Genomic DNA, 19,746 nt, shown 5'->3' on the forward strand with positions numbered 1-19,746 from the left:
AACAGAACATTCATTCTCTTCTTTATCCTTAGTACCAGAGTACCCGTTTTGGGGTGAGCAAATTATTGCTCAGACTAAAACTATACTTCTTAGCTTCTCTCAAAGCTAAGTGCAACTTAGTGAAATGTTCTGGTCCATGATATAGCTAAGTGGACTTCTGAGAAGGCTCCTTACACCTTTGCTACTGCTGTCTGGAATGCAAATGAAATTGCTGGAGCCCCAGTAACTGTCTTGGACTATGAGGTGACCCCAAGGATGAAAGTCAGGTGCTAAGCATAACACAGTGGAAATATTTAGAAGCATGGGCCTCTGATGACACTGTGGAGTTACATACCAGCTTGAAGTGCCTGCTTCTTTATAATGTAAGTCAATGTATTGTTAGAGTTTGCAGTTCTCTTCAGCTGAACCTAATCTCATTGACTGGTAATCGGTTCACTTATGGTTTGCTGTGTAGATCTGACTTGCGTCTCATTCAAATTTCAATGTCTAGACTTGGGTTGAGGGTAGGAAAATAATTATCCTGATTCTGGCTGCAGGACCAATCCAGCTTTTTCTACCAAAAAAAAAAAAAAATAAAATGAAATGCTGATATTTTAATCCATAGCTGACTCTCATTTCTATTTCTCAATGGATTTGAAACCGATTAAGAGGTTAATTAACATATCAAAATACTTAGTGTTATCAAGGTACCACAATGCAAAACTTGCTTAGAGAATAGTGAGATATTCTGGGTATGTGTACTAAAAGGTACTGCAAAGAAGTGTCAGAAGGTGGACTGATAAAGTATTCAGGGACTAGATTACAAACAACCCTGTGTTTTAAATTGAAGACATTTGAGTTTATCCTATAACAACAGATAACCAACAAAAGAGGGTTTTTTTGGTTTAAAGGAGTGGCATGACTAGATTTGGTTTTTCTAAAGATTATTGATACAAATGTGGGATAAGATGCTCAAAGTAAGAAGATAAATGAGGAAGGAGTTACCGTATTCCGTCAGGCCCGAAACAAAGGCAGTGGCAATGGAGGGACATCAGAGATGCTGAGTAGAGGGAGTGAGATACCTGGGTCCTGATGACACCATGGGAAAAATAAATCCTGATGTTGCTTAAATGCCATCATTTAAATTTTGTTTTGTATGTAGAAGAAAATCTTTAAGTCAACTAAACTTAACCTTTAACTGATACAGCTGGCTGGTGATACCATGATTTAAAAGAGGGAATATCTGAGGAAAATTATGTTTAGGTAAAAGGCAAACCTGTTGCCCATTACTGAGAAGAAGTTAACAGGCCCTGAGGGTTATTCCTTTATACCAGGAGTCAAGCTTAAAAGCCAGAGAATAAATGAGGCAGCCCAGGTATAAGAAAAAATCAACTGCCAGATAGATAATGAAACTTTTTGTTGTTGTTGAATGATGGTGTAAGCACATGAAATATACATATGATATTGGAAACTACATTTTAAATTAAAAATTGATAAAATAAATAAGTTGAAAAAAGAAATAATTTTTTTAAATGTACTGGCGGGGCACAGTGGCTCACGCCTGCAATCCCAGCACTTTGGGAGGCCGAGGCAGGCAGATCACCTGAGGTTAGGAATTCAAGACCAGCCTGGACAACATGGTGAAACACCATCTCTACCAAAAACACAAAAATTAGCTGGGTGCAGTGGCGGGCACCTGTAGTCCCAGCTACTTGGGAGGCTGAGGCAGGAGAGCCTCTTGAACCTGGGAGGCAGAGGTTGCAGTGAGCCGAGATCACACCATTGCACTCCAGCCTGGGCGATAAAAGCAACACTCGGTCTCAAAAAACAAAATAATAAAAAAATAAATAAAATGTATGGTCCTAAGTCATTTCTCCTTTGGATTATTTACTTATTTCTTTATTTAGAGACAGAATCTTACTCTATCACCCAGGCTGGAGTGCACCAGCACGACCTTGGCTCAGTGTAACCTTCGCCTAGTGGGTTCAAGTGATTCTCCTGCCTCAGCTTCCCGAGTAGTTGGGATTACAGGCACCCCGCCACCACGCCCAGCTAATTTTTGAATTTTTAGTAGAGACAGGGTTTCACAATGTTGGCCAGGCAGGTTTCAAACTCCTGACTTCAAGTGATTGCCTGCCTTGGCCTCCCAAAATGCTGGGATTACAGATGTGGGCCTGTGTTCCAGGCCTCCTTTGGTTTAGAATTGGCACCTTTTCCATAATGGTTGAACTAGTTTACAATCCCACCAACAGTGTAAAAGTGTTCCTATTTCTCCACATCCTCTCCAGCACCTGTTGTTTCCTGACTTTTTAATGATCGCCATTCTAACTGGTGTGAGATGGTATCTCATTGTGGTTTTGATTTGCATTTCTCTGATGGCCAGTGATGATGAGCATTTTTTCATGTGTTTGTTGGCTGTATGAATGTCTTCTTTTGAGAAATGTCTATTCAAACAGTATGGCGATTCCTCAAGGATCTAGAACTAGATGTACCATATGACCCAGCCATCCCATTACTGGGTATATACCCAAAGGATTATAAATTATGCTGCTATAAAGACACATGCACACGTATGTTTATTGCAGCACTATTCACAATAGCAAAGACTTGGAATCAACCCAAATGTCCATCAGTGACAGATTGGATTAAGAAAATGTGGCACATATACACCATGGAATACTATGCAGCCATAAAAAAGGATGAGTTTGTGTCCTTTGTAGGGACATGGATGCAGCTGGAATCCATCATTCTTAGCAAACTATCACAAGAACAGAAAACCAAACACCGCATGTTCTCACTCATAGGTGGGAACTGAACAATGAGATCACTTGGACTCAGGAAGGGGAACATCACACACCGGGGCCTATCATGGGGAGGGGGGAGGGGGGAGGGATTGCATTGGGAGTTATACCTGATGTAAATGACGAGTTGATGAGTGCAGCACACCAACAAGGCACAAGTATACATATGTAACAAACCTGCACGTTATGCACATGTACCCTACAACTTACAGTATAATAATAATAAATAAATTAAAAAAATAAATAAAAAAAAAAAAAAACAAAAAAAAAAAAAAAAAACAAACCAAAAAAAAAAAAAGAATTGGCACCTTTTTCTTTTTCTTCTTTCTCTCTTTAATTATTTTACATCTGGGTTTCCATATCTGATCTTACACTTTGTATCCTAATGTGAGGTATAAAATTTAGTCCAGATTCCTTTCACTGATATTAATGTTTAGTTTTATTTATTTGCATAATGGAAAACAGGTCTTTACAAAAAATAGGCCTTTATTTGCACAAGTGGAAAATAGGAAAGTAGGTATTTCTGAAAGTAGATGGAATCTTGATAGGATGATTTTTATTTTTAGGTAACTATGCCTTAGATATTTGTAAAATTCTGACATTCCAACCTTGTAATATTTGGTTTTCTGTACTAATGCAGATTAATATTTGTAGCTTTTAATTCATATCCAGCATTAATTTAGAAAAGTGAACTAATCAGTGTTGGTTCATAATCATAAAGTTTAGAATTCAATTTTCGGGCCGGGCACTGTGGCTCATGCCTGTAATCCCAGCACTTTAGGAGACCGAGGCGGACGGATCACAAGGTCAGGAGATCGAGACCATTCTGGCTTACACGGTGAAACTCCGTACCTACTAGAAATACAAAAAATTAGCCAGGTGTGGTGGTAGGCGCCTGTAGTTCCAGCTACTCGGGAGGCTGAGGCAGGAGAATGACATGAACCCAGGAGGCAGAGCTTGCAGTGAGCCGAGATCGCACCACTGCACTCCAGCGTGGGTGACAGAGTGAGCCTCTGTCTCAAAAAAAAAAAAAAAGAAAAAAATAGAATTCTACAATTTTGGGACTATAGCTCTTGCCATTACTTTCATTCTTGGAAATCAAGTTTAGTACAGGAAAGTGAGCCAGTTAATTTCCTGCCAAATTTGTTTCCTAAAGACCCAGTGTTGTGAAGGATGAGAAAATCAAATCATATGTTTGTATAACTGTTTGTAATTGATCTTGCCAAGAAATACTCTATATATTCAGATGAGGCTATGGTCTTAAAATGTCAATGCAAAGATAGTTCTCTCTTCTCTCAGAAATCACCTCAAGACAAAAAGTAATGATAAATAACAGAAGCAACTCCATCTTAATCAAAACTAGAGTGTTTGTGTAATCTCAAACCATAATACATAAGAAAATACATAATACATAAATTCAGTGGAAGTCAAATGGGAAGGGGGTGGTGGTGGTAAGAAGTGGAGAGAAGGCACCTATGGCCAGGACTACCAAACTACTCTTTGGTAGACAACTCAGTCTACCAAAGCAGGGGCCGTGGCGTGAGGCAAAACTCCAATGCTTTGTTTGGAACACCAGTATGCACTGCATGGCTGGCGGCAGAAAGTACCTGTGGTCCCATCTGGCATCAAGGTAAGTCAGGGAAAGAGAACACATGTCACAGACTGAGGGGAGCAATTGCTCAGTGAAGCAGGGTAGCAGAGAGGAATTCTGTCTTGTGAGCAGCCTGCTGTTGCTCCTCTCTGGTAGCTGGGGAAGAGTTTACTCACATATACCATGCTGGAACTAGGGTACGTTTGGTAGCCTGGAAACAACCTGGGCTCTTCTCAGAACCTCTAGCAGCTTGCAGTTCAGGAAGAACTCATCTCTTTCAGTGGTGAGCAGTAATTAAAAAGGAATTGGCATAACATGTATACCAAGTACATATCAAACAAATGAGAGCAAAGGCATAGAAAAACAAAGTGATAGCAGATGAAGAATACTCATGAGAAGAAGCCTGGTTCAGAGCAAATGATAAACATGACCAGTCAGAAATAATCACAAAATTCAAAAAATACACAGCAAAGTCATCACCTCTATAAAACAAGGGATCAAAGCAGAAATATAAGAACTCAAGAGAAATTGGGCAAGACAAGATGATGATGAAACATGAGCTTATAGAGATCAGAAAAGAAAGAGAAAAATAAAACCCTGCCAATGAGTAGAGGAGGATACCATTGGGTTTCTACTCTGTGCTATCCTCTGTATGGAGTATTTGTATTCTTTAATGACATTAAATAAAGTTGGACTCTGACTGCACATGTTGGTGTCCTTGATCAGTTATCATCCTTATGAAAACACAAAGAGGGAATATATCCTTATAAAACAATGAAAATAAATTGTGCATCCAACTTAAGTCATAAAAGGAATAAAATTCAAAAGGAACTGAATGAAAGAGTTAATCAAATTAAAAGTAAAATTTTATGTAAAAAAAAAAAACTAGAGTAGAACTAATAAATAAATGCAAGAGTCAGTTCTCTGGGAAAAAATAAAAACCAAACAAAGAAATCAAATAAACTGTTACTAATCAAATCATGGGGAAAATAATAAAACCACAAATATACCAATTAAGAAACAATATTGTGGATATAATTATAGAAACTGAGAAAATAAAAAAATTTAAAAAGAGATTATATAAAAATACATTTGACATCTGGATGAAATAATTTCATTTTCTGAGAGAATACAAATGATCAAAATGACTTCAAAAGAGAGAAAAATAAGATAGAAATGTAACTATCTGAGTTGAGAGTCAAAAGTTACAGAGAGCACAAGAGCTATTCAGCCCATGAGAATGGCAGTCTATGTACCACCACCAATTTGCCAGTCCCTCTTGTACCGACCTTTTCTAAATCCAAGTAAAGCAGTCATAGGGTTTTCTCAGAGTTAGAAGGAAGAATTAAGAAGATGCAAGGAGGCCAAATACCTAAGATTTTGATAAGGCAGAAGGGCATGAGGCATCTAATGGGCAAGACAATGGGGAGTGAAAGAAGCTGACCCGGAGGCCGACTGGAAGAAGTCAGCCACACAGTGGAACTGAGGATCAGCCCCTTGTGGGACTTCCTTAAATACATCCCTTCTTTCCCCACAAGTTTTCGTCATTCCATTCTATTTCCCTTTCCACGAATGAAGTGATAAGGCCACTATTTATTTATTTGTTAACTGACTGTCCCTTCAGCTGCGCAACCTCTTCCATGGGAGCAGAGACCATGTCTCCTTTGTCCAACAGTGTATCCACATGGTCTATGGGCCTGATATTGAGCCAGTCATTACATACTGGAGCAAGCTTGACATTTTAGAGAAGAAGCAGAGAACAGTAAGGAATGTTGCTGCAAAGACATCGATTTCCAGCCCCAGGAGGAAGATGTGCATTATGGAGGTGCAACAGCCTCCTGGGAATGAGGCAACTATTCCAGCCTTAAAGGGAACAGAGAGAATGTGCAGGGGCTTCCTGGGACAAGGCAGAGAGCCTGCTGAGAGGCTGGAGGGACAGGTTGGAGAGATAAGCTGTATCTCACAACATAATATTGAATAGGAAAAGTAAAAGTGAGGTTCTCTGTCTTGCTTTTATTTTTGTTTTAATTTTTTTTTGAGATGTAGTCTTGTTCTATTGCCCAGACTGGAGTGCAGTGGCATGATCTCGGTTCACTGCAATCTCTGCCTCCTGGTTCAAGGGATTCTCCTGCCTCAGCCTCCCGAGTAGCTGGGATTTCAGGTGTGTGCCACCATGCCTGGCTAATTTTTGGATTTTTAGTAGAGACGGGGTTTTGCCATGCTGCTCAGGCTGGTCTTGAACTCCTAACCTCAGGTGATTTGCCCACCTCAGCCTCCCAAAGTACTGGGAATACAGGCCTGAGTCACTGTACCCAGCTGTGCCTTGCTTTTAAAAAGTCAATCTCACAAGCACAATCTGGAGAGATGCAGTTTAACTGAATATCACAGGTAAAGGAAAAAAAAAAAAAAAAAACTAAACAACAACAAAAAAAACATTCACAAGACTTTGAGATCTTGGTAAACTGTAAGCTCAAAATGAGTGACAGATGTGCCATGACCACTAAAATTCTTATGTTGAGGTAGGCGTCATTGATCAGTTCTCCTGTCTTCAGTGATGCCAATGACAAGCTTGCTTTGCTCCAGGCTGTCGGGCTACTGTGTGATTTTCCTTTCTGAATGCTACATTTAACAGGTATACAGGTAAACTGAAGCGCATTCAGAACAGAGGCCCACAGGACGATACAGATACTTGCCAGTAAATTATAGAAGGCACAGTTAAAGGAACTGGGGCTATTTGGATTGGAGAAGGAAAGCCTCAACAGAGACCCAATAGCTGTCTCCGAGTATCTAAGGGGCTGTCAAGAGAAGAGGCTTTAGTCTAGCTCAGAATGACCTTGAGGGTATAGCTAGGACTAATAGGCATACTGCAGCTCAATACAAGTGAGAGCTTTAGAGTCATCAGAGCTATGTGGAGATGGGGGGATGCCTCAGCACAAGGAACAACCTGTCAACTTGGGCGCTCAAGTCCATGCAGCGTGTCTTGGCGTGCAGTGAGGCAGGACCTGGCACCAAGGGCTGCACCGGACACCAGACTAGCTGACTCCTAAACCCTTTCTAAAGCTGAAATCCTGCCTTCAGCTTCCATATTCATTACGAGAATTAATGGGGATTAGTTATACGAAAGTGCTTTGTAAACTCTAGAGTGTTCTACATATATAAAGGGTTATTACTACTTTTTCATTACCTTGGAGTACTTCGATTCTATCCTGATTGCCATTGTCTCTACTTATCCCTTAGTTCCCTTCAACCTCATAAAATGTCTAAATTATAGATGCAAAATGTAATATTATGACTATGATTCAAAATTTCAAAATGTTTCACAAATAGCAAATGGTTTTTCATCTTTTACTAATGAGGGGCAGGTCCTATATTCAGTTTGCTTCTCATGGTCCTTTTTCTATGGTTTCAAGGAATGGAGTAGCTAAGTTCTTCCGGATCACCTTATGGGGAAGAAGTCATTAATATCAATAGCACCCTCACAAAAATCTGTGTGACAAAAATATCTCTACATTAATAAGCAACACACAAATAATACATGAATAAATAACCAATACACAATACATTGATAAATAAACCTGAGTCTACTCTGATAGAATGTGACTTCTGTCCTTTACTCAGTGTCTTCTGGTGGCCCATCAATTCTCAGGCAATCAGAAGGTCTGTTATTTGGTGGCATAGGCAAACTTGTCACAAGGTATTATGACTTGCAAAAATTAATTGCCAAATAAATAAAAGCCCCAATTCCATTTAGGTGTTCAAAGTATTTTCCGCATCCAACTCTAGTATCATCTCTAATGAAAGTAACAACTTGACAACTTTGAAATATCATCTCTTTTCATTTTTTTTCCAGTTTTTTCTCCCTTCCATATTTTTTTTTGTTCACCAGAGGACTTAACAGAGAGTGACACAACATAGGCAGGCTGAGAGAAGGAAACTAGGAAAACCAGGAGAGAGCAAACTGGATACAGACTCTCCTAAAAGTACAGTTAACTCCGTGACAAAGCAGCCCTCATGCCAATGTGTTCTCTAAACTGTTTATGTGTTTTATTATTTGACTGACTGAAACCCAGAGCAAACAAGGGATTCAGAGGCTGGAATTTACATAGAACACGGGAGAAGGTAAGGCTCAGATGAGGAGAAATACCAAGAAGTTTTGACATACTTTTCTTTTTGATGCCATGGATCACTGGGAAGAAAATATTTTTTAAAAGAAGCTATTAGTTTCTGCTCTGTATTCAGTCTGACACCTTTTATGTGTTTATATTCCATGAGTGAGGCTTTTTAATGTAGATAGTATTTCTTCACATGACAATGACACCTATGAAGAAAAATCTACTCTATACTTTCCTATATTGTGATTATAACGCTCTAAGTATAAACATTCAGGGAAAGGACAAGGTGGCTCATGCCTGTAATCGCAGCACTTTGGGAGGCCAAGATAGGAGGATTGCTGGAGGCCAGAAGTTTGATACCAGCCTGGATAACATGGCAAGACCCCATATCTACAAAAATTTAAAAATCAGCTGGGTGTGGTGGTGTCTGCATATAGTCTCAGCTACTGAGGAGATGAGACTGAGGCAGCAAGATCTCTTGAGTCCAGGAGTTTGAGGCTGTAATAAACTGTGATGGTGCCAGGGTATTCTACCTGGGGTGACAGAGTGAGACCCAGTCTCTAAAAGAAAAAAAAAAAGTCAGGAGTGGGCAGGAATAAATAGAGTCACAAATCATTGGCTAATCTCTTATGTAACTCTTCTGAACTCCCCAATCCATCTTTGTGGAAAGCTTGCTGAAAAATAAGACAATGGGGCCTGTATTGAACAAGCCACTTTATTGTATGGTTTGCCTCACATTAATCTAAGCTTGAAGGATAAGCTCTGGATGGGATACTTGGCCATCAGTAGACCTAATGGAGGCCTCTTAGTGTTTGGTAAAGGTTCATGCCTTATAAGCACTAGAAGGAAATGCATGGCCAGCTGAGTGTAAGCATTCAGTGTGTTCAATATGAATATGGCTACACCAAAGCAGATACAAGTTAAATAAAGATATTCTCCTCATGGAGCAGAGGATGAATCTTGAAGAAGCATGGGCTTCAACAATGACAAGTCCTCTGGGGACAAAGTAAAGACGTACCTTGATTTCCATAGCTGGTGTCTATTGCAGACCCATCCCATGAATCCACAGCACTGTCCACACTGGGCACTGTGGAAGGGTACATGTCGGACAGCTTGCCTGGCTTCTGCGCTGGCGAGGAGTCCTCCTCCACATCCCCCAGGTCACTCAAATGGCTAGAAATGGGGAACTTCTTGGGGCTCGATGCTGACTGGGCTTTATAGACAGGAAAGGAGTTTAAGTATCAGAGTAAATTTAAATAAAAATATACCAAAATACTCTGTTGCTGGAGATTCGTTTCCCTAGAATCACACACAGACACTAGCACATTCTTTCAAGGAAGAAAATGCACTGGAAATCCTTAATTGTGGCTTTCAACTCACTACTCACCATCTGTCTGTTTCTTAATTTTCAAGGTGACAGTCTCTCCTGCCATCTGTAACAAATGGATGGCTTCACTCAGAGGCTTCCCTTTCAAGCTGCTGCTATTGATGGCTAGGATTCGGTCTCCTATGTGGATTGCGCCAGTTCTGAAACACCAAATAGTAATAGGAGAGGTAGAAATAATCCCTGTGTGGTACTGAATATAAATTCCCTGACATACCTTATACATTCATCATAATAAAGACTTGGCAAGGATCTCCAGAAGTCCCTCTTGCTTTCTTCTGGGAAATGTCGTAAGATCACTGCATATGTTGTGGATTACTTTTTAGTTTCCAAAAACATTTTAAAAATTGTTTTAATTAGTTATTAAAATGAACTTGTGTGCTTTTTCAATTCCAAGAAAGCTGAGTCATGGGGTGAGTCCCCTAAAAATCCAAATACAAATGTAGGGGATAGCATGGAGCATCCTTTCTTTCTACAGATTTTTTTTTTTTTTTTTTTGAGATGGAGTCTCGCTCTGTCACTCAGGCTGGAGTCCAGTGGCGCAGTCTCGTCTCACTGCAACCTCCACCTCCCAGGTTCAAGCAATTCTCCAGCCTCAGCCTCCCAAGTAGCTGGGATTACAGGCATGCACCACCATGCCCAGCTAATTTTTGTATTTTTAGTAGAGGTGAGGTTTCACCATGATGACCAGGCTGGTCTTGAACTCCTGACCTCGTGATCCGTCTGCCTTGGCCTCCCAAAGTGCTGGGATTACAGGTGTGAGCCACCACACCCAGCCTGTCTGAGCTAATTTCTAAGGTACACTGCAGCTCCAACATTCTGCAATGCTGTGTCTCTATTTTGCTAACCACTGTTCCCAGTCGTTAGCAGGAACAATGCATTTGTGTATTCCTGAGCTAGGTTGGAAGGACAGATCTGGAGGACAGACTTGCCTGTAGGGTTTGTCATATGTCTGACAACACATCTCAGAAAGAAATGCAGTTTAGCAGAGGGTGGGGAGTGGGTGTGTGTGTATACATCATTGCCAAAGCAAAAAATGGACATTCCAGATTTTAAGACATTATTAAAATGGGTCACTACACTTTGTTCCCATAAGATGATGCCTGTATCACCCTCTTCTGAAAACACAGCAGCTAAGTGCAGCACCTGTCAGGTAACAGAGGCTCAGCAAGTGTTTGCTGAATGAAATTGGACAAGCCATTCAAACTCCCTGAACTTTAGTTTCCTCCTTTCAAAATGGACACAATACAAACCCATCTTCAGTCAATTGTGGTCAGTTTATACGTTTCAGAGAGTAGTATCAATGCTAAGCCCATGACATCTTTTACCACCTGTAAGATGCCCCTCAGAGTCAAGTCGGAGCTCTGCCTGAGAGTTCTCGAGCTCTAAGATGAATCATTTGTGCAGATTTTTAAAAGCCAACAGATAACCACAGAGAGAGGAGCATGTTTTTATGTGGTTGTGAGGAAGGAAGCCCATCTCAGACACAGGTAATTATAACAGTTACTTCAAATTTTACCTTTCAGCTAATCCCCCTTTAGTGAGGCTTGAAATGATTATAGGATCAAACGGCTCTTCAGTTCCTGAAATTGTGATGCCAAGGGGCCCCCCATAGCGTTTCAGCTCCACGGTGTAAATAATTGCTCCAGAACTTTCTTGCTCATCTGCAATAAATGCCAAGGAATCATAATTGATTTCTTTGGAAAAGGCAAAAGAGTAAGACACATAGATTCACACATAAAGTAGGAATTCAAAACATCCTCGTCGAAGTATCATGTCTCAGAAAATAATTATTTTGGGGAACAGCATTTCCTTAGTAGGATCTTACATTCAAATACAGAGATATAGTCATTGTCAGTGCCAGGGGAGAGGAACACTGCCTAATGACTTATGTTTTACATGTGTGAGATCTGCCCAACTGGGGCTGCAGGACCTTTCAACTGTGTCCATGTCTAGGACAGTGCTTATCTAGCATTTGGTAAGTGTGCAGTAAATACCTGTGAAATAAACATATGGCTGAGGAGGTATTATAATTTGAGAGGAGAGAGTCACCCAGTAACAAAGAAGACATCGGGTCATGCTGTTTCCATTTTAAGCTTTACATGCAAGCTAACTTTTGATATAGAAACGTGGATTTTGCTAAGGGTTGGAACAAATGATAACATGTATATGGTTAAGTGGAACTTAGATAAGTAAACTTGAAGACAACAGCAAGAAATCTAGAATCTCTTACATATCATTCCACTTACTATCTTCTAATGTGAGTCCTATAGGTGAATTACAGATATTAAAGTGGAAGTTTGAATGATCATCTCTCCTCTTTCAATGGAGTAAAAGCTGTTTTAAACTATGTTTCAACAGCATAGACCAGGTTGCCACGCTGTCATAAACTAATTTTGGCTATTCAACATTATTATAGTGGAAGACACTTGTGAATGTGCTCTGCCTAAAGCACTGGCCAGAAAGATATCATGGGCCGCCTTCAACATGGTGGGTATTGTGATGGTGTCAGGGTTGCAAATAAGAAGTCTCAGAATTCAAAGATTTTATTTGCTTCTGACATGCTTAAAGTTCTTGGGCGTTTCTTGTTTTATTCCTTGGGCCTGGGAGCTGTGAATGGTTAAGGAACTGTTTCATTTCTGCACCTGAGGATACAATGAAATGGTTCAGTGGCTACTTTAACAAAACAGTCAGCTTTTACAATCAGACTACATCCTAGTGAAGTATTAACACGGCCACATTTTTGCAGTGAGCAGCTGTTCATTTACTATATGAAACCCTAAAATAAGGAGGAAAAGCAAGGCTTGAGTTAACAATTCAATTAATTATGTTTTCAGTGAAGAATTAGGATGAATATAAAATGAAGGGTCTATCGAGTCATGTGGGAAGCAATGTGTCCTCTCTTGCCAGCACTTACTTCACTTCTGGCCATAGATTGGGAGTTTTGAATGCAGCCACCATCTCCACTTTCTGAGCACTCTACTCAACGTATTTGCTCCACATATTCAGAACTAAAGACCATCCACCACACACTGCAATGCTTAAGTCAACATTTTAGGGCACAAAATCTTCAACATTGGGATCAAATTTACATTAGCAGCTGAGAAGTTCCCATATCAAACCTAAAACAGCTCTGTTTGCTGGTTCACAAGTTTCTTCTGGGCTGATGCTGAAGTTGTGGCCAATAGGTTGGTGATTATCTGCTAAGGGCTCTGGAGAGAAGCATCAAGATAGAGGGTAACTGAATAATGCGCAGAAGTCAAAAGTCTAAATTTTCCTACAGTACGATGTTTTGTCACATTTCAGAGCTGGCTTTGACCTAAATGAACAGAGCACTATTGGATAGATTGCATGTACTTTGCAGCCCTCATTGTCAACTATATTCTGGATGAAATTCTGAATGAGTCATTTGATTAGTAATCCCTGGCAAAGTTAAACATTAGTTACTGCTGGACACTCTGTGTTGGCCATTCAGTGGAGGTGTGTATGCCATAGCAAAGACCTTGACCCCTTATTGCTCTCTGTATAAGGCAAGCATGAGCACAAACTTGTCAATGGGTGCCAAGCATTTTGGGTTGGAGCATCTGCTCTTTATGGGTTTTGGGGAGAAGGATGCTTGCCCAGGACCTGGAGACCCAATAACTAGTGGGAGTATCCATGGAAACCATACTTCAGATGAAAACAAAAAGTGGTCCATGGGAAGGGGATTTGGGGGTAGTGCCATTCATTGGGAGAAGGGGGGTACCTGGTTCTATTCAGCTCATTCTGCAGGCAACCCAGAGTGAGTATTCCATGTTATTTTTCGACAATGTAACTTGTGACACAAAGATGACAAAATAATACCAGAGATGAAGTAAATGGCTTTAAGATAGTCTGTTTCAGGTTGCCTTATTTGGGGACATTTTTTTATTGGCATCTGAGTCCTCACTGACTAGAAGGCAATTATTAGGGCACCCAATGAGTTTAGATAGTGATGGAGATGCGAATCTAGGAAATGGTACATCTTAACAAGAAGGACACATTCCTGTGATTACATTGGGGTGGAAACAGGATGACGTGATGCTCTATTTAAATTATGACAGAAATGGAAGCTGATTTATGTTTTCTTTAACAAAAAATTGCGAGAAACACAAAAGAGAAAGGAGATTTGGCTGGGTGTGGTGGCTCACGCCTGTGATCCCAGCGCTTTGGGAGGCCAAGGCAGTGGACCACCTGAGGTCAGGAGTTCAAGACCAGCCTGGCCAACATGATGAATCCCCATCTTTACTGAAAGTACAAAAATTAGCCAGTCGTGGTGCCTTGCGCCTGTAGTCCCAGCTACTTGGGAGGCTGAAGCAGGAGAATTGCTTGACCCAGGAAGTGGAAGTTGCAGTGAGCTGAGATCATGTCACTGCTCTCCAGCCTGGGTGATGAAGCGAGACTCTGTCTCAAAAAAAGAAAGAAAACAAAAGAAAAGAAAGAGAAAGAAAGAAAGAAAAGGGAGATTTAAGAGATATTACAACCAAAAGCAATGAGTAGATCATTTGGAATTCTAATTAAAACCAACTGTTATAAAAAGGTATCTATTGGCCGGGCACAGTGGCTCATGGCTGTAATCCCAGCACTCTGGGAGGCCAAAGTAGGCGGATCACCTTAGGTCAGGAGTTTGAGACCAGCCTGTCCAACATGTCAAAACCCCGTCTCTACTAAAAATACAAAAATTAGGCAGGTGTGGTGGCACGTGCTGTAGTCCCACCTACTCAGGAGGCTGAGGCAGGAGAATCGCTTAAGCCTGGGAAGTGGAGGTTGCAGTGAGCTGAGATTGTGCCACTGCACTCCAGGCTGAGTGACACAGCAAGGCTCCCTCTTAAAAAAAAAAAAAAAAGCTGTCTATTTTTTCCTTGGATAGATTGCTTTAAAAAAAACAGTTGGTTTTAATTATGATTTTATATATATCAGGGAAATGTGAACATTGAGCGATATTAAAAATATTGCTAATGATGTTATTTAGTTATATGTTTTAAAAAAGTATTTTTTAGGCATATGTTAGTAATAGTAAAAAGATGAGATGATGCTGGGAATTTCTTCATAACTCCACTGGTGAGGTGGGGAAACCAGACTAAGAGGGGAGATGAAGCAAGGTTGGTTGTAAGCAAATCACTGTTAACACTGGGTGATGCATGGTGATTCATTATGCTATTTTTATTTTTGTATGTATTTTGAATTTAATAACAAGCTTTTGAAAAAGAAAATAATATCATTTCCCTTAGAAAGCCCTATGTGGATGCCTTGTGTAAACAGGTATTTAATTACTCTGGCTTTCCTTTCATAGAGGGTGGTGATGGCTGCCTGCACAGTCTTTTCCAGACCATATGGCCTGTCTGCCCACAAGGCAAGCTCTCCAGCTCTTGAGAAGGACCCCATCTTGGCTCTGCCCAGTTTTTCATAGCAATGGCTTCCTCCTAAACAGTTTTCCTGCTTGGGATCCAGCCTTTGCCCCTCCTCCCCACTTCTATTTTCACCACTGCTGCCAACATAAATTTCTTCTTTTTCCTCCCCAGAATATTTTCAAAACATAAATCTGAAATGTTACTCTCTTACTTAAAGCTTTTTATTGGTTCCTCAGTTCTTTAAGAATAAAATATAACCCCTTTGCAAGAGCTGAGCTGGCCCCCAGAGGGTCACACCATCCTCCCCCATCCCAATCCAATCTGCTAAATTCTCTCTTCATAGAACCACTGCAATTCCTTAAATAGCACTTTTCTAACATCTTTAGCCCGTGCACCTGTTACTCCCTATGCACAAACATCTTTCTCTCATTTGTTATCCTGTAGAATTTCTACTTTTACTTTAAAGCTTGGCTCAGAGTCTCATCCTTCAGAAAGGCTTCCTGGTGGCTTCGCTGGAGGGGCTAGAGGCTTTCCTATGAGACCCACAGCTCCTGTGCATTCTTCTGATGTTTCTAAACTTTTATTTTCATTCTTGCTCTCAAATAACGAGAAGAGTGAAATTAGTTTTAAATTATCCTTAATGAGAGAAATTAAATATTAAGAACTAGAATTCAATCAGGTATGATTGAGATTTGGAGGGCCACAAACTTTCATAATGTAATATCCAAGATACCACAAGAACCAATTTTAAGAACCAATTTTTGCCCCCTTGGAAATGTATGTTCTAGCGTATACCTTTCACTCTATGTTTTAAGGATCTCACTACTTGGCTCTTCATTAGAATAAGATTACCTTGAAAACAGAGATTTTTATCTTCATATCCCCATAGCCTAGAACTATGTCTGGTACCAAAGGGAACTCAGTAAATGCTTGAACAAGTGAGCAGACGGATGAATGCATATTAGCATGTAGTCATTGGTTCCCAGGCTGAGATCTCCAGGAGAGTTTTACGAGTCAGCTTCCCTGCTATGCCAAGGTCTAGTTTCCTTTTCCAAGACATGTGATGCAAACCTAATCTCATTCAAAGTTTGAGAATACAACCTCAGCTGCCATTGTGGGGATGAACAAACCTAGAACTTCCTCCCTCCACCGTGCCAGGAGTGTTGAGTCAGCTTCAGGTTCAACTGCCAATTCCACCTGCCTTCTCAGGCTTTAACTCAATTGGCATCTGTGAGGCCCTGCAGCTTAGGAGGAGGATAATAACTGCCATTTAGGAAGGAATACTCAGACTATTTTGGAGATTGAAGCGTTCCTAAATATACTCTCCTTGAGGTTGCTTCAGGTAGAAGTCTTAGAAAGGAGCAACTACGGTGTTTAACTAGAAGAGAAACTTCTGAGAAAGAAAAAAGTAGAATCACCAGTAAGTTTCAAAGTGAGCCTAAGCAGATGTTAATGATATTATAAACAGCTTTTATATCACAACAGAAGGTTTACAACGATTAGTGAAAGACAGGAAACGGGGCAAGCCTACTTGTTTGTTCTGCTCAGCTCTAGTTAAGAAAATTAATGGAAGCACAGAACAGATGCAAAATTGCTGCATTACTTATGTGCAATGTTATTTTCAGGCTTCTTGAGTGCCGCTTGTTTAACAAAATGAACACTATCTGGCTTGAATCCATAATGGTAGCTGCTTCTGTGGCCAAATAGGAGGCTTGGATTTGGGAGAGAGCCTTTGGAAGGCATACATGTGCAGGTCAATCAAAGTTCACTTCAACTAAAAGTGATGGAATTAATTTTAGAGTACAGCTAAATTTCTTGGAGTTGGACAGGCCTGAGAAAGTAAACCATTTGAACAACAATGTCTACAGCTCCCTTATTGCTAGGGGCATTTTATATAGGCATGTCACAATGATATACCAGGAGACGTCCAAGCAATTGCTAAGTGTTTTCAGAGTAGAATTCAAATTTCTTTGTGTAAGTGATAATTTTAAGTCTCAAAACTGGTTTGTTTGTGACAGCATTTCTCAAAGTGTAGTTCTAGGACCAGCAGTTTTGGCATCATCTGTGAACTTGTTACAAATTCTCAAGTTTGCATTTGACTGAGAATCCCTACCCCACAGACCAATAGGAATGGGAACTCTGGGAGAGGGGCCTAGTCATCTGTGGATTAACATCTTCTCGGTGATTCTGATGCACACTCAAGCTGGAGAGCCATCCCTTTATGAAATCAAGCCTGAAGAAAAGAGAAAAGTACTTTTTATCATAGGTCCTTCTTGCAGCCAGCTTCTTGTCAACACACCTCCTTCCAGTGCTCCTAGCACAGCCGAGATCATTCTTGGGAGCTTGGAAAGGGGCATCTCTGCTACTCCAATACTCCAATCTGGGTTTAGGGGGAAAAGCTACCGCAAATTACTTAGCTTGGCTTAACACTGGTGAACTATATATATTTGAAGCCCAAATTATGAATCTGTTTCAAAGGACTAATTTAATCACTAATAAGGCTGGATAAAGGTAATTTGCTTTGAATAGGACAAGCTGCAGCCTGAAAATGATTTTTTTACACAGATTAGAGCCCAGGAAGGTCAAGTATTGATTTATGGTCTCCAAAAATACGCTATATATTAGAATAAGATTCCCCAAACCAAGTGAGAAATCATTAATAGCTGTATATTTGATTGACAAAAAGGTGGTAATACAAAGCCGAGTTTTGAAAACTATATGTGATAGATTTGCAAACCTCTATCTCTTCCTGCAAATCCCCAAAAGTCTCTATTGCTTTGTTTCAGGGTTTCCTCTCAGGCCTTAGCCAGGTCTTCCAACTCTCTTCATTTACTTTGGACTCAGAAGCAATCAAGACAAACAATAGATTTTTTTCAAGGGGATTATTTGCATTGCTGAGGACCTGGGGATTGGGTCACAGCCTCAGGAATCCCAGAGCCTTGGACCCACACAAGAACCACTGGACACTACCTGAGTTACATTCCTGCAGTAATGGAAGATGACAAATGCAGAAGCTCCTGAAGGCAGGATGGTCCAGGCTGAATCCAGAATGAGAGAGAAAAACACCTACAACTCCAAGTGTTCCAAAAGATTTGGCCATTGTTAAATAGAGCTTAAATTCACTTTTAAAATATCCAAATACAGTAATGACTACTGATAGTCAGCATTCATTAGGCTTTACTAAGTGCAAACTTATTGGTGAGTTCTTAAATATATTACCTCCTTTAGGCCAGGCGCGGTGGCTCACGCCTGTAATCTTAGCACTTTGGGAGGCCAAGGTGGGCGGATCACCTGAGGTCAGGAGTTCGAGACTAGCCTGCCCAACATGGCAAAACTCCATCTCTACTAAAAATACAAAAAATTAGCTGGGCATAGTTGTGGCAGGCACCTGTAATCCCAGCTACTTGGGAGGCTGAGGCAGGAGAATCGGTTGAACCTGGAAGGTGGAGGTTGCAGTGAGCCGAGATCCTGCCATTGCACTCCAGCCTGGGTGACAGGAGCAAAACTCCATCTCAAAAACAAAACAAAACAAAACAAAACAAAACAAAACAAAACAAAACAAAACAAAAACATATATACACACAACACACACACATATATATATCTCCTCCTTTAATTTAAATATATATATGTGTGTGTGTGTGTATATATATGTATATATCTCCTCCTTTAATCCTTAAAACAGCCAATTAAAGTAAGCATTAAATGGACATTTACAGATGAGGAAACTCATGCTCAGAGAAGTTAATTTGCCTAGGTTTCCCACTTGTCAGTTATGAAGCCAGTCTGGCGTTCTTCGTCTTTCATTCCACTGTTTCCCCCAGCTTGGGCTAGAAGCAGAGTTAATTCAGACTCTCTTGAATGGCTCATTCAGCGCTTTCGTAAAGTGATTAAAACCAATGGTCACTAACCAAGTCCAGTGGGCCTCATTCCCGTTTTAATTCCTTTAATGGCTCCCCACTGGTTTCTGGGATAAAATTCAAATTTACTAACATGATTTACAAGGCCCATAATGACTTGGCTCCAGTATACCTTTCTAGCTTACCTACTACAAAGTCCTTGCACATATGTTCTGCTTGAGCCATATCTGCCTACTGGAGTGTGCCATGCTGTCCCTAACTTTCTGCACCACTTCACAAACCTCTTCGGGACTCAGGTTGTTAGAATCTTTTCCTTGAGGTCCTCAGGCTCAAATGGATGCCTTCACATTCTCTTACCATTGTGGAATATTTTGTGCATATCCTTACGACATTCACTATATTGTTAATTATTGATTTTCTTTTGTTTCTCCTATTTGGTGGTAACTGATTTAAGGGCAGGATTGTGTCCTTTTTATCTAAGAACCAGTAGTCACTGTCTGATACTTCATAGACAATAAATGAATGCTGATGGCATGACTGAAAATCGAGGGCTTCAGCAGCATTTGGGAATAGTTCTACCATCTCCTTGGGTAAGGTACACAGCAGGGTAGTGAGACGTGCGAAGCTGGAAGAAATGCTTACATTTTGAA

General features: G+C 40.5%; 1 protein-coding gene across 11 annotated transcripts in view; it reads right to left on the reverse strand.

The window, feature by feature from the left end:
* GRIP1 (glutamate receptor interacting protein 1) overlaps positions 1-19,746 on the reverse strand; it is a 720,325-nt gene that overhangs the window by 35,426 nt on the left and 665,153 nt on the right. For all 11 annotated transcript variants that reach the window (XM_031651086.1, XM_031651082.1, XM_031651081.1 and 8 more), the window contains 3 exons: positions 11,387-11,531; positions 9,871-10,010; positions 9,502-9,696 (listed from right to left, as the gene is read on the reverse strand). In XM_031651086.1, the coding sequence (XP_031506946.1) occupies positions 9,502-9,696; positions 9,871-10,010; positions 11,387-11,531 (480 nt within the window). The remainder of the gene's footprint in view (positions 1-9,501; positions 9,697-9,870; positions 10,011-11,386; positions 11,532-19,746) is intronic.

Source organism: Papio anubis, chromosome 9, assembly GCF_008728515.1.
Source record: "Papio anubis isolate 15944 chromosome 9, Panubis1.0, whole genome shotgun sequence".
NCBI classification, from domain to species: Eukaryota; Metazoa; Chordata; class Mammalia; order Primates; family Cercopithecidae; genus Papio; species Papio anubis.